Source organism: Triticum dicoccoides, chromosome 6B (assembly GCF_002162155.2).
Source record: "Triticum dicoccoides isolate Atlit2015 ecotype Zavitan chromosome 6B, WEW_v2.0, whole genome shotgun sequence".
Lineage (NCBI taxonomy): Eukaryota > Viridiplantae > Streptophyta > Magnoliopsida > Poales > Poaceae > Triticum > Triticum dicoccoides.
In genome coordinates, this window is record NC_041391.1 from 458,220,067 (window position 1) to 458,232,188 (window position 12,122).

The 12,122-nt window shown below is 43.2% G+C and overlaps 1 protein-coding gene across 1 annotated transcript; it reads right to left on the bottom strand.

Moving 5' to 3' along the window:
• Positions 1 to 10,760: 10,760 nt before the first annotated feature.
• On the bottom strand, positions 10,761 to 11,831 carry LOC119320098 (transcription factor MYB30-like). Its single transcript, XM_037594227.1, has one exon. It carries the CDS (start codon positions 11,684 to 11,686, stop codon positions 10,955 to 10,957), a length of 732 nt encoding a protein of 243 aa, XP_037450124.1. The 5' UTR covers positions 11,687 to 11,831; the 3' UTR covers positions 10,761 to 10,954.
• Between the last annotated feature and the right edge of the window lie 291 nt (positions 11,832 to 12,122).

Below are 12,122 nucleotides of genomic sequence, written 5' to 3' on the forward strand. Positions count from 1 at the left end.
CCGGGCCAGTGCTCCTCCGAGTGTTGGTCCAACCTGAGTGATGTCCGGCGCCCCCTGGGCAACCAGGGTCTATGCCAACCCGACGTCTGGCTCATCTGGTGTGCCCTGAGAACGAGATATGTGCAGCTCCTATCGGGATTTGTCGGCACATCGGGCGGCTCTGCTAGTCTTGTTTTACTATTGTCGAAATATCTTGTAAACCGAGATTTCGAGACTGATCGAGTCTTCCTAGGAGAAGGAATATCCTTCGTTGACCATGAGAGCTTGTAATGGGCTAAGTTGGGACACCCTTGCAGGGTATTATCTTTCGAAAGCCGTGCCCGCGGTTATGTGGCAGATGGGAATTTGTTAATGTCCGGTTGTAGATAACTTGACACCATATCCGAATTAAAACGCATCAACCGTGTGTGTAGCCGTGATGGTCTCTTTTCGACGGAGTCCGGGAAGTGAACACGGTTTTGGGTTATGTTTGACGTAAGTAGGAGTTCAGGATCACCTGTTGATCATTGCTAGCTTCACGACCGTTCCATTTGCTCTCTTCCCGCTCTTATTTGCGTATGTTAGCCACCATATATGCTTAGACGCTGCTGCAACTTCACCACTTTACCCCTTCCTTTCCCATTAAGCTTTGCTAGTCTTGATACCCATGGCAATGGGATTGCTGAGTCCTCGTGGCTCACAGATTACTACAACAACAGTTGTAGTTACAAGTTATGCGATGATCATGATGCGAGAGCGATGTTTACTTGTTTTGGAGTTCTTCTTCTGCTTCTTCTTCGATCAGGGGATAGGTTCCAGGTCGGCAGCCTGGGCTAGCAGGGTGGATGTCGTTGAGTTTCTGTTTGTGTTCATCCGTAGTCGGATGTTGCTCTTATGTATTGTGATGTTGTATTCATGTGGCATTGTATGCCTTATGTATGTATCCCTATCTATTATGTAATGTTGATGTAATGATATCCACCATGCAAAAGCATTTCAATATGCGGGTCTATCCTTGGTGGGACCTTCGAGTTCCTCTTGGATAGGGTCGCACATTGGTCGTGACAACAGGTGTCTCCAAAGGTACATGTTGAGTTGGCGTATTTCGAGATTAGGTTTTGTCACTCCGGTTGTTGGAGAGGTATCTCTGGCCCTCTCGGTAAATGCACATCATTATAAGCCTTGTAAGCAATGAAGATAATGAGTTAGTTACGGAATAATGCATTACATAACGAGTAAAGAGACTTGCCGGTAACGAGATTGAACTAGGTATTGAGATACCTACGATCGAATCTCGGGCAAGTAACATACCGATGACAAAGGAAACAACGTATGTTGTTATGCGGTTTGACCGATAAAGATCTTCGTAGAATATGTAGGAGCCAATATGAGCATCCAGGTTCTGCTATTGGTTATTGACCGGAAACGTGTCTCGGTCATGTCTACATAGTTCTCGAACCCGTAGGGTCCGCACGCTTAAGGTTTCGATGACAGTTATATTATGAGTTTATGTGTTTTGATGTACCGAAGGAGTTCGTAGTCCCGGGTGAGATCGGGGACATGACGAGGAGTCTCGAAATGGTTGAGACATAAAGATCGATATATTGGACGACTATATTCGGACATCGGAAGGGTTCCGAGTGATTCGGGTATTTTTCGGAGTACCGGGGAGTTACGGGAATACAGGGGAAGAAGTATATGGGCCTTATTGGGCTTTAGGGGAAAGAGAGAGGCAGGCCGCGCCCCCCAATGACTAGTCCGAATTGGAGTAGGGGGAGGGGCGGCGCCCCCTCCTTCCTTCTCTTCCTTCTCCCTCTTCCTTGTCTGCTACTTCTACTACATGGAAGGGGAGAAATCCTACTCCCGGTGGGAGTAGGGCTCCTCCAGGGCGCGCCATAGGGGCCGACCCTCTCCCCCTCCTCCACTCCTTTATATACGGGGGCAGGGGGGCACCTGTAGACACAATAATTGATCATTGATCTCTTAGCCGTGTGCGGTGCCCCCCTCCACCATAGTCCTCCTCGATAATATCATAGCAGTGCTTAGGCGAAGCCCTGCGACGGTAGAACATCATCATTGTCACCACGCCGTCGTGCTGACGGAACTCTCCCTCGACACTCGGCTGGATCGGAGTTGGAGGGACGTCATCGAGCTGATAGTGTGCAAGAACTCGGAGGTGCCGTGCTTTCGGTGCTTGATTGCTCGGGCCGTGAAGACGTACGACTACATCAACCGCATTGTGCTAACGCTTCTGCTTACGGTCTACGAGGGTACGTAGACAACACTCTCCCCTCTCGTTGCTATGCATCACCATGATCTTGCGTGTGCGTAGGAATTTTTTTGAAATTACTACGTTCCCCAACAAAAACATACTTCTATTTTATTCTTGGCCTCTACCTTGGCAGTGTCCATCTCTGTGATGACCTTGACAACGTCTTCCAACTCAACCCGGGTTGCGGTTTCATCGTAGTCATGTGTGGAGTATCCGATAGAAGAGGAGGAAGCTGCGCCGACGCGGGTGGACCAAGTTATCATACGAGAGAGGATACAACAGGGGCTCGACACCATAGTGTCAGCAACAGGGTGGGTGTCATCCATCTTCGCACAGGTTGCAATGTCATCGAAGTTACAACAAGGTGGGGCACGGGAGGAGGAAGCCTGCGGGGGTTAACCGTGTGGTTGCACGGGGAGGGGGATCGGGACGAGGTTAGAGTAGTAACATGCAGAGACGGAGGCAACTCTGGGTCTGGAAGGAGCATAAAAGAGGTAAAGGGAGCGAGGTGAGAGGTTTGCATGGGCAACATACGAGCGAATAGAAAACATGGTGGTCACACACGTGGTGGGAATCAGGCCTTCGGGGAAATATGGTAGGATTCATCATAAACCATGGGCCCTATGAAGCTAAAACTTCTCTCTTTCAGCCCGCTATTAAACAAGGGGGCTCGATGGAGCTGAACTTCTCCCTAGCCATCGAGTCCCTAGTTTTGAGAGCTTTCTAACCCCTCCTCCCGGCACTAAATATGAATGCTATCGTACAATGTATTTTATATATCTTTTAGGGATAGAAGGTGCTATAGGAAGTTTACTGGAGTGGTTTTCCCCTTACCATTCATATTGGTAATTTCTAAGGGAGGATCTCTTTATGGAATCTAGTAGATTTGCTGTTATAATTTCTTGGATCTCTTACCTTCAAAGCTCCAAACCAATGTGCTAAGAGTTCTCTCTTATTGTCATAGTGATATCATTCGCTATGGAAAGTCCTGGGTGGCCACGTCTATGTATGACCACCAATAATCCTTCATAAGGAGTGGTTGATGAGATCTCATGACTCGATTCCATCACTCAAATTATGTGGATTGTGAATGATGAATTCAACATTGTCATGAAAACGAAGGATAACAGTTAACGTCGCGTCATTTGACGGATGATGAACAAGTTTAGGTTGTTAGAATTAATCTGGTCATTGTCTTAAACACATGTGTATTATATATGCGTCCATGTCAAATAGGAATAGCTAGTGGACACTTCCTAAAGCTTTTAATCTAGCTAAATCATGGTTGCATGGTAGTAAGAGCAGTCAAAATGGAATGGAAGTATTACTGCAAGTTGTCGTTGTTAGTAAGAAAGTGTTGCAATAGGCAGTTGTAGATGCAAAGTTGGAGTTCAGATTGACTTTAAAAATCTAGTATGCAAGGATGCTATCCAGGCATGAGTTTTCATGAGTAAACAACACACCATGCTAAGGTTGGTTTGCGAAAGAATATAATCAGGCATGCACATCATCATTTGTCAAGCAGGCTTATAGTGCATCAAAAATAGAATTGACTATGCAAGGTAGCAAATCAACAAAGCAACTTGTGTACTTGTGCGAGCCGTGTGTGTGTGTGTGTGTGTGTGTGTGTGTGTGTGTGAGTGAGTGAGTGAGTGAGTGTGTGTGTGTGTGAGAGAGAGAGAGAGATGAGGAGGAGGTGCCTGATTCAATTAAGCTTCAGAGCTAGAGTTGTGTGGGTGTCGTTGAGAGTGTGTGAAGAACACATCTTAAGGAGTTGAGTGAGTCAACATTAACATTTGGTATCAGAGCTAGGTAATTATGAAGATGATGTCATGTGATGTCGTACCGAGTGGATCCGCGGTGACCAATGGCTTAGGAAACCCAACGACGATAGCGACAACAACAATGGGTAAGATTACGTTCTCACAACTAACAATGCTGAACTACATGGTTTGGGCAATGAGGATGGCGTACCTTATGCGAGGAAACAATGCATGGGGGGTGTTGTTGATCGGGATAGCTTGTCCAAGGCAGTTGATGAGAGCAAGGAGGAGTTGACCTTGACAATCATCACCCATTTGATCGATGACACGTCGCTTCTACATGTTGTAGGGAAGGAGACACATCTAATGTGTGGGTGGTGCTATGCTCCATGCATGTGGGCGCCAAGTGTGTATGGGAGGTAAGGATCCGGTCCTTGTGCTCAAATTTGATAACATAAAGATGGCTTATGGAGACTCCATGAATGATTTTGCAGTGAAATTGTTGACGCTTGTTGGGCATATATGTGAACTTATATAACCGATAGATGATAAGTACGTCATCAAGAAGGTTCTATTTAGTGGAGTCAACAGTTGACCCCGAAGGAGGCCATTGGGTCCTCAATGCATACTATATTCATGCATGTCGGACAAGAGTAGGCAGTACAACTTGCTTGAAGCTTCTAGTCAAGCTATATCATAGCTGCATGGCGGTAACAACAGTCAAAAGGGAAAGAAAGTTTGACTACTAGTTTCTTACGAGCAATAAAGTGTTGCGACAACCAAATGATGTGAGAGGGGAGCTCCTCAAGGGGATGGATATGAGAGGTCTAAAATAAATGATGTGAGGGGAGTTCAGGTGAGTAGACGCTTGGCGTTGTGATGCAGTTAGGGATTATGCACAAACGATAGTGGCGTGATACCATTGTCATATGAAGCGTTAATTTGAGACAAAAAAGGCGGTGGTGTGAAACCATCGTTAGGCAAGGCCGACGTGATGCCGAAGAGGTGTGATACTATTGTCATAAGAAGTATCAGTGTGATGACGACAAAAAGTAGGTGTGAAGCCGACAATGGTAGTGTGATTCCATCAATATATGGAGTCAGTGTGAGGTTGACAAGCACAATGTGATGCTTTTTCTAGACATGTTGTGGTGGGAAGCCGTCACAAGGTGAGTCACATGATGGAGGCGATCTACATGATTATAAGATGTTGATATGATAAGATTAAGGTGGAGAATTTTAAAATTAATCTTGTCATTATCCTAAAAATTTGCACATTATATATTCATACATGTCAGACATGAGTAGCTAGTACAACTTGCCCAAAACTTGTCATCAAGTTGTATCATAGCTGCATGGCAGTAACAATAGTCAAAAGGGAAAGTAAAAGCAAAGTTGGGGTTTGCATTAGTTCTAAAATCTAGTGTGCGAGGAAGCTATTTAAGCATGCATGAGTAAACAACTCGCCATGGTTAGGTCGGTTTGTAAAAGCCTACAAATAGGCATGCAGATAGCCATTTGGAGAGAGAGAGAGAGAGAGAGAGAGAGAGAGAGAGAGAGAGAGAGAGAGATTTACCTAAGTTTTAAGGTTAGTGTTATGTGTGTGTGTTTGAAAGTGCGTGAAGCACATCTCAAGGAGTTGAGTGATTCAAGTCCAACACAAGCATGTTATGCCAATTTGTTATGTTTATCGCTTCATCTATGTTGGGTGGCCATATATGGCTTCACTGCCGTACTTATGAGTGTCATGGTTTGAATTAATCTGATGCATCATGGTTTAAAATGCATTTTTAACACAAAACAAATGCTGATGCTAACGTACACACACATATACTCAACCCCATGAACAAACATATGCACATGAGCACTACATCTTGAGATTGGCAAAGTCACCACAAACGCTTTTGTAGTCAATGGGAACGTCTCCTCCCACTGGATGCACGTCATGAGAAGGCCTAAAATAAATCCATGAAAATGCGACCACCGGTGCCAAGTGTAGTACTTGAACCCTAGTGGGTTTTTCCATCACAAGAAATCTAACCACCCGCGGTACACTCTTTTGTATGCAAAAGATGGTGAGAATTAGCACAGAAAAATTCATTAAAAGTTTGATTTAGAAGTTACGACATCTCACAATCTTTCATAAGGATTATAGAAGGTTATAAGGTAAACCCCATTTGGTGCCCACTTCATCAAATAACGGGCAAATCACACACGAAGCGCTCGTTGCATCAAATAGCAAGCAAATCACACATGGAGGGCATCGACGTATCGGGCCCATTAACATTTCACTTGTTTTCCTATAAAGTATTTTTCGGGTTTCTTCGTCTCTTTTCCTTTGCGTTTTTCTTTCATTTTCTAATTTGTATGTTTTGGTTGATTTTTTCGTTTCCATCAATTCTTTTTCTTTCATTTTTTGTTTCATTTTCTCCTCCTTTTTGTTTTTTTGACATTTTTTGTGAAAATATGAAAAAATTCACAAATGTAAAAAGTTCACACTTTTAAAGTATTTGTTTTTTTAGAAAATTTGTGAAATTTTAAAAATCGTTCACTTATTTTTAAAAAATTCACAAATATGAAAAATATTCACACATTAAAAAAATGAAGGAAATAAAAAACAAAAACCCAACTAAAAAAAAGATAAAGTCAAAAAATTAGAGAAAAGCCCCCGTAGAATGTGTTACTCCAGAACCGAAAACAATGAATTGGATCGACCTATAGCAAACGCGGGTGTGTGTTTCCCCACCAATTTGACGCACAATGCATCATATATAATTTCTTTGATGGGTTGGTTTAGAGGATGGGCCACTTCACATGAAATTGAAACCGGGCTAACAACGCCTACATGCACCCTGGACAAGGGGCGAGAGAAACCTAGGGTTTAATACACACACGCGCACACACACACACAGAGAGAGAGATTCAGCTAAGTTTTAGGGTTAGTGTTATGTGGGTGTCTTTGAAAGTGTGTGAAGCAAGGAGTTGAAGGATTCAAATCCAACACAGGCATGTTATGTCAATTAATTATGTTTACCGCTTCATCTATATTTGGTGGCCATATATGGCTTCACTATTTAGTACCAATACTTGTGTGAATTTGTTGGTATCATGGTTTGAATTAATCTGATGCATCATGTTGTAAATGCAATTGAAGATGGAGGTTTGTATGCAAAAGATGGTGAGAATTAGCAAAGAAAAATTCATTAAAAGTTTGATTTAGGAGATACTCAGTTTACAACTTTCTTAAGGATTATGGAAGGTTATAAGGTAATAAATACTGGCAAACCCTGTTTGGCGCTCACTGCATCAAGTACCGGGCAAATCACATAAGGAGCGGTCATTACATCAAATAGCGGGCAATTCACACATGGAGGGCATTGGCAGACCGAGCCCATTAACATTTTATCCTATAAGTTTTTTTTTCAGGTTTCTTTGTCTCTTTCTATTTTTTTCCTATGCAATTTCCTTTTAGGTTTTCTTTGGATTAGTATGTTTTGGAATTTTGGTTTTCTAGTTTCCATTAATTCTTATTTTATTTTACTATTTATTGTTTATTCCCTTTTTACATTTAACATATTTTATGGAAATATGGCACTTTTAAAATATCATTGTTTTTTTATAAAATTCATGAAATTTGAAAAGCTGTTCACTAATTTTAAAATTATTCACGAATCTGAAAAGTATCCACACATTAGAAATGATGGAAACAGAAAAACCAAACAAAAATCAAGAAAACGAGATAAAGGAAAAAACCGGAGAAAAGCGTCCGTAGAGTGTGTCATGCCATAACCGAAAACAATGAAATGGGCCGGTCTATAGCAAGAGGGTGTGTGTTTCCCCACCAATTTGATGCAGAACACATCATATATAATTGTTTTAGAGGATGGGTTGCTTCACAAGAAATTAAAACCTTGTTCGGGCTGTCAATGCCTACATGCACCGCGGAGCGGTCATTACATGAAATAGTGGGAAATCACACATGAAGGGCATTGGCGGACCGAGCCCATTAAAATTTCACTTTTTTTCCCTATAAGGTATTTTTTAAGGTTTCTTCATCTCTTTTCATTTTGTTTTCCTTTTAAGTTTTTTTTGGATTAGTATGTTTTGGATATTTGCTTTTCTAGTTTCCATTAATTCTTGTTTTATTTTATTTTCATTCCCTTTTTACATTTAACAGATTTTATGGAAATATGACACTTTTAAAATATCCATGTTTTTTTATAAAATTCGTGAAATTTGTAAAAAAATCACTAATTTTCTAATTATTCACGAATCCGAAAAATATCTACACATTAAAAATGATGGAAACCAAAAACCAATCAAAAATTAAGAAAACGAGATGAAGGACTTTTTTTTGGAGAAAAGCGTTCGTAGAGTCCGTCACACTATAACCGAAAACAATGAAATGGGCCGGCGTATAGCAAGACAGGATGCTTTTCCCACCAATTTGAACATATCATATAGAATTTGTTTTAGAGGGTGGGTCGCTTGACATGAAATTAAAACCCTTCTTCGAGCTGGCAGCGCCTACATGCACCGTGGACAAGGGGCAAGAGAAACCTAGAGAGAGAGAGAGAGAGAGAAAGAGAGAGAGAGAGAGAGGAAGAGAGAGAGGGAGGGGGAGAGGGAGGGGAGAGAGGGGAAGGGGGAGATGGAGAGGGAGAGGGCGTGGGAAAGAAAGAGAGGGAGGGAGAGGGAGAGCGAGAGATTTATCAGGTCCCCTCGCCTTCGGCTGCCATCTTGGCATTCAGAGGTCAAGGGACTTCAGATCTGAGAGATTTGTGGTCACATTGTTGCTTTTTCGAATATATTTTCTCTCTCTACCATGGTGGTGCTTTGGAGGCAGAGATGTCTCCATCCTCGCAAATCCGTTTATTCAGATATGATGAGTTTCTGTTATTGTGTCTTATGTTTTTTTTGAGTTTGTTTGATTCTTTGCAGTGCCGAAATATTTTGTTGATGCTATGTTGAAGACATCGTGGTTCTACAACCTGCACTTATAGGGATTGTTCTTGGCCCATGTCTGTCATCGATTATGATTTCCCCTCTATTTGGATGGGCGACTCAAGAGGTTTTCAGAAACTATTGGTAATCAAGTTTGTGCGCATGAACGAGTGACAGTTTTGATGCTCTGTCCCAATCACAATCTCATTGATGTCCTAGAATTATCTCATCTTGTAAAGATTGATACCATGGAGAAAATATTTTAATACATTTATTTGTAATATTATAGGAACTACTTTGTATTTTCTGAGACCATTTATCGAGAGCATTAATTCTACTATTAAAGGGGAGTTGGTAGGTTCGTCTCACCTCCTCTCTCGATTTATCCTCCCCACGCTCCCTACCTCATTTGGTTTTCTATTGTTTTTTTGGGTAGTCTCAACCAATGTCGCACAAAAAAACCAACATAAGTAACCTGAAATAATATAAACCATACCGGTCCTTTTCCCCAAACCGCATCCTGCATTAGCTCAATCAAAATCATTTTTTTTACCAAAATCTCAACTAAATATTTTTTTCTTACTTTCCACTACCCATAGCCAAACAAAATCATATATTATCAGACGCTCAAGTAAATTTAACTTTTCTTCTTGCCTTCGCCTACCCATATTCAAATCAAATTATATTTTGCCAAAATCTAGAATATGATGGATGTAAAGTATATATCAGACAAGATTGATGTTGAACCACTGGCATCACCTGCACCTATAATAATTGAATAAAGTTACATGTCTTCCTAGCAAAAAAAGTGTTGCAGTCGGTGCATGGTAGCCGTCTAGCCTTGTATTTGTTCAATTGTACGCTCAAGTTGGCAACTGTCAGTTGGCCGCTAGCTGCCCACAGGGGCGGCTTAATTTGAGTCCGTTGACGGCGGCCGTGCGTATACCTGCTCTCCTTGGGAATGATCACTAAGCTTTGTCTATGAAATTAGCCAACAGCACGATGTAGGTGATGATTAGCTTGTAGAATAATCATGTATCTGCAATCTATTGATGAAGGACAGCTCGAAAGATACATATCCACGGTTGCGTGTCGGGCCGTTTAATTGATGTAGACAATCATTTCCAAAAGTTTTAAAAACACGCAGGGGAAGAAAATTCACAGTATACAATTTGTATCTTTGTTGGAGGCTACATACATTACTATCGGTTTCATTTATCTTGAGGAAAGACAACTCGAGTTCTTCTGCCATGGCGTCAATCAAAGGTTTTGTTTTTGCGAGTTAGCACCAATCAGGATTTCACTTTTCCTTTAACCAAAAGTAAAGATTTTGCATTTTTGCAATTTAGATTAAATTTATTTTGAGTTAGTTATGTTAAACAAGGAAAAATAAATACTGAACACATAGTTACAATAAGTCCACCCGATCGTCATGGAACATTTTGCACCCTAAACCAAGACACCTCTAGTCGAGGTAGCCACAAACACAAACTCAAATGGCACTACTCGTTGTTCCCTACTTAGTGACTTTGACGAAAAACTTCAAACCACCAGCTTACCGAAACCATGCCGGCTCCGCCAAACGGACGACCGGACTGTCTCCTGACAAGGCATCTCCGAGACTCTGGTTTTGCCGGTCACTGGGGAAAGCACACATCTACAACTTCACCCCTCCACGGTGACAACCAATTTTTTTTTTGATAGCTTCTAAAATGTTAGTATCACAAAGCAATCAAAGACATATTTTTCCAAAACAGAAGGGTATCAATTGGACGCCAATTCTTGTAGGCATACAACAAAGAAGAAGTTTGCAACACTCGTGCCGTGACACATTTTTTGCTGGATGAACACCGCTACGAACGATTATTGTTCCCTTCACAAGCTCTTCCGTTTTACAGGTATACACCCACCAAATGATCAGATGCCAAAGATTTTAAAGAATATCGAGAGACAAAAAAATGAACAAGAAACTAGCCGAGGAGCCGATGTCCTCTGCCTAAATCTGAGACAAACTCTGCACCTCACCAGCCTGCATGAACAGTCTGACCCAGAAGTCCATCTCGTCGTTGCTGGACGACGGCGATGCACTGTCTGCGCCCAAGGTGACGCCGGCCTCCATGGCGGAACCGGAGCTGTCCACCGTCATTGCCAGTGTCTCCGACCAAAAGCTGTCTTCAATCTGAAACTCCTCCGATGTAAAGCTGTCTGTGTTCTCCAACGACGACGGCATCGAGTAATCGGTGGCGGACGACGAGATGGGCTGCTCCGGTGACGACACTGGCATGGAGGCCGGGCCATCGGCTGTGCTCGCTGCAGCCACAGGCTTCTTGGCTTTGCGCTTAGGCGCTGCCTGGCCGGACGTCTTGGACGAGGACGAGTCGAGTCGCTTCTTGAGGTGTGTGTGCCAGACGTTCTTGATCTCGTTGTCCGTCCTGCCAGGCAGCCTGGCGGCAATGGTGGACCATCTATTGCCGAGCATGGCGTGGAGCTGGATGATAGCGTCTTCCTCCTCGCCGGTGAAGTTGCCGCGCTTGATGTCGGGGCGCAGGTAGTTGATCCACCGGAGGCGGCAACTCTTGCCGCAGCGCAGCAGGCCGGCCTGCTTCGGCAGCGCCCGCCAGTTGCTGTGCCCGTGCTGCTCGATGTGAGCCACCAGGGTCATGTCCTCCTCTGCCGTCCACGGCCCCCTCTTGAGCCCCGTCTTCTCGCAGCAAGGAGACCTCCCCATTTGCTACCTTGCTCACTTCTCTGCTCTTCTCGGCCGATTAATTAAATTAAACCTCTGGCGCTGTGTGTGTGATGTATGGATTGCTCAGTGTGTTGACGCTGGTCCGAAGGTAATGGCTGCCTGAGCTGCTAGGAAGAATACGGCTGGTGCTGTGTAGATTGCGGAAGGGTTGCGCTATTTGTACTCAGCGCGCGGCGATGGCGAAAACGTGGTCAATTGGAGCAGGTTCCGAGCAGTTGCGGCCATTGGCTGACAAAACGAGGGAGAATTGTGGCGTTATATCCAAGTGGTTAGTGTTCTTTTTCTATTGGATGATGATGGAGTACGTTGCTTGCTTCCTTGTTTATTGCCCGGCTTCTCTCTCGAAGTACAAAAGTTTGTTGTGTCAGGCATGCGTGTGTGCCCTGCTTTGTCGGTTTGAAAAAGTAGGAAGGTG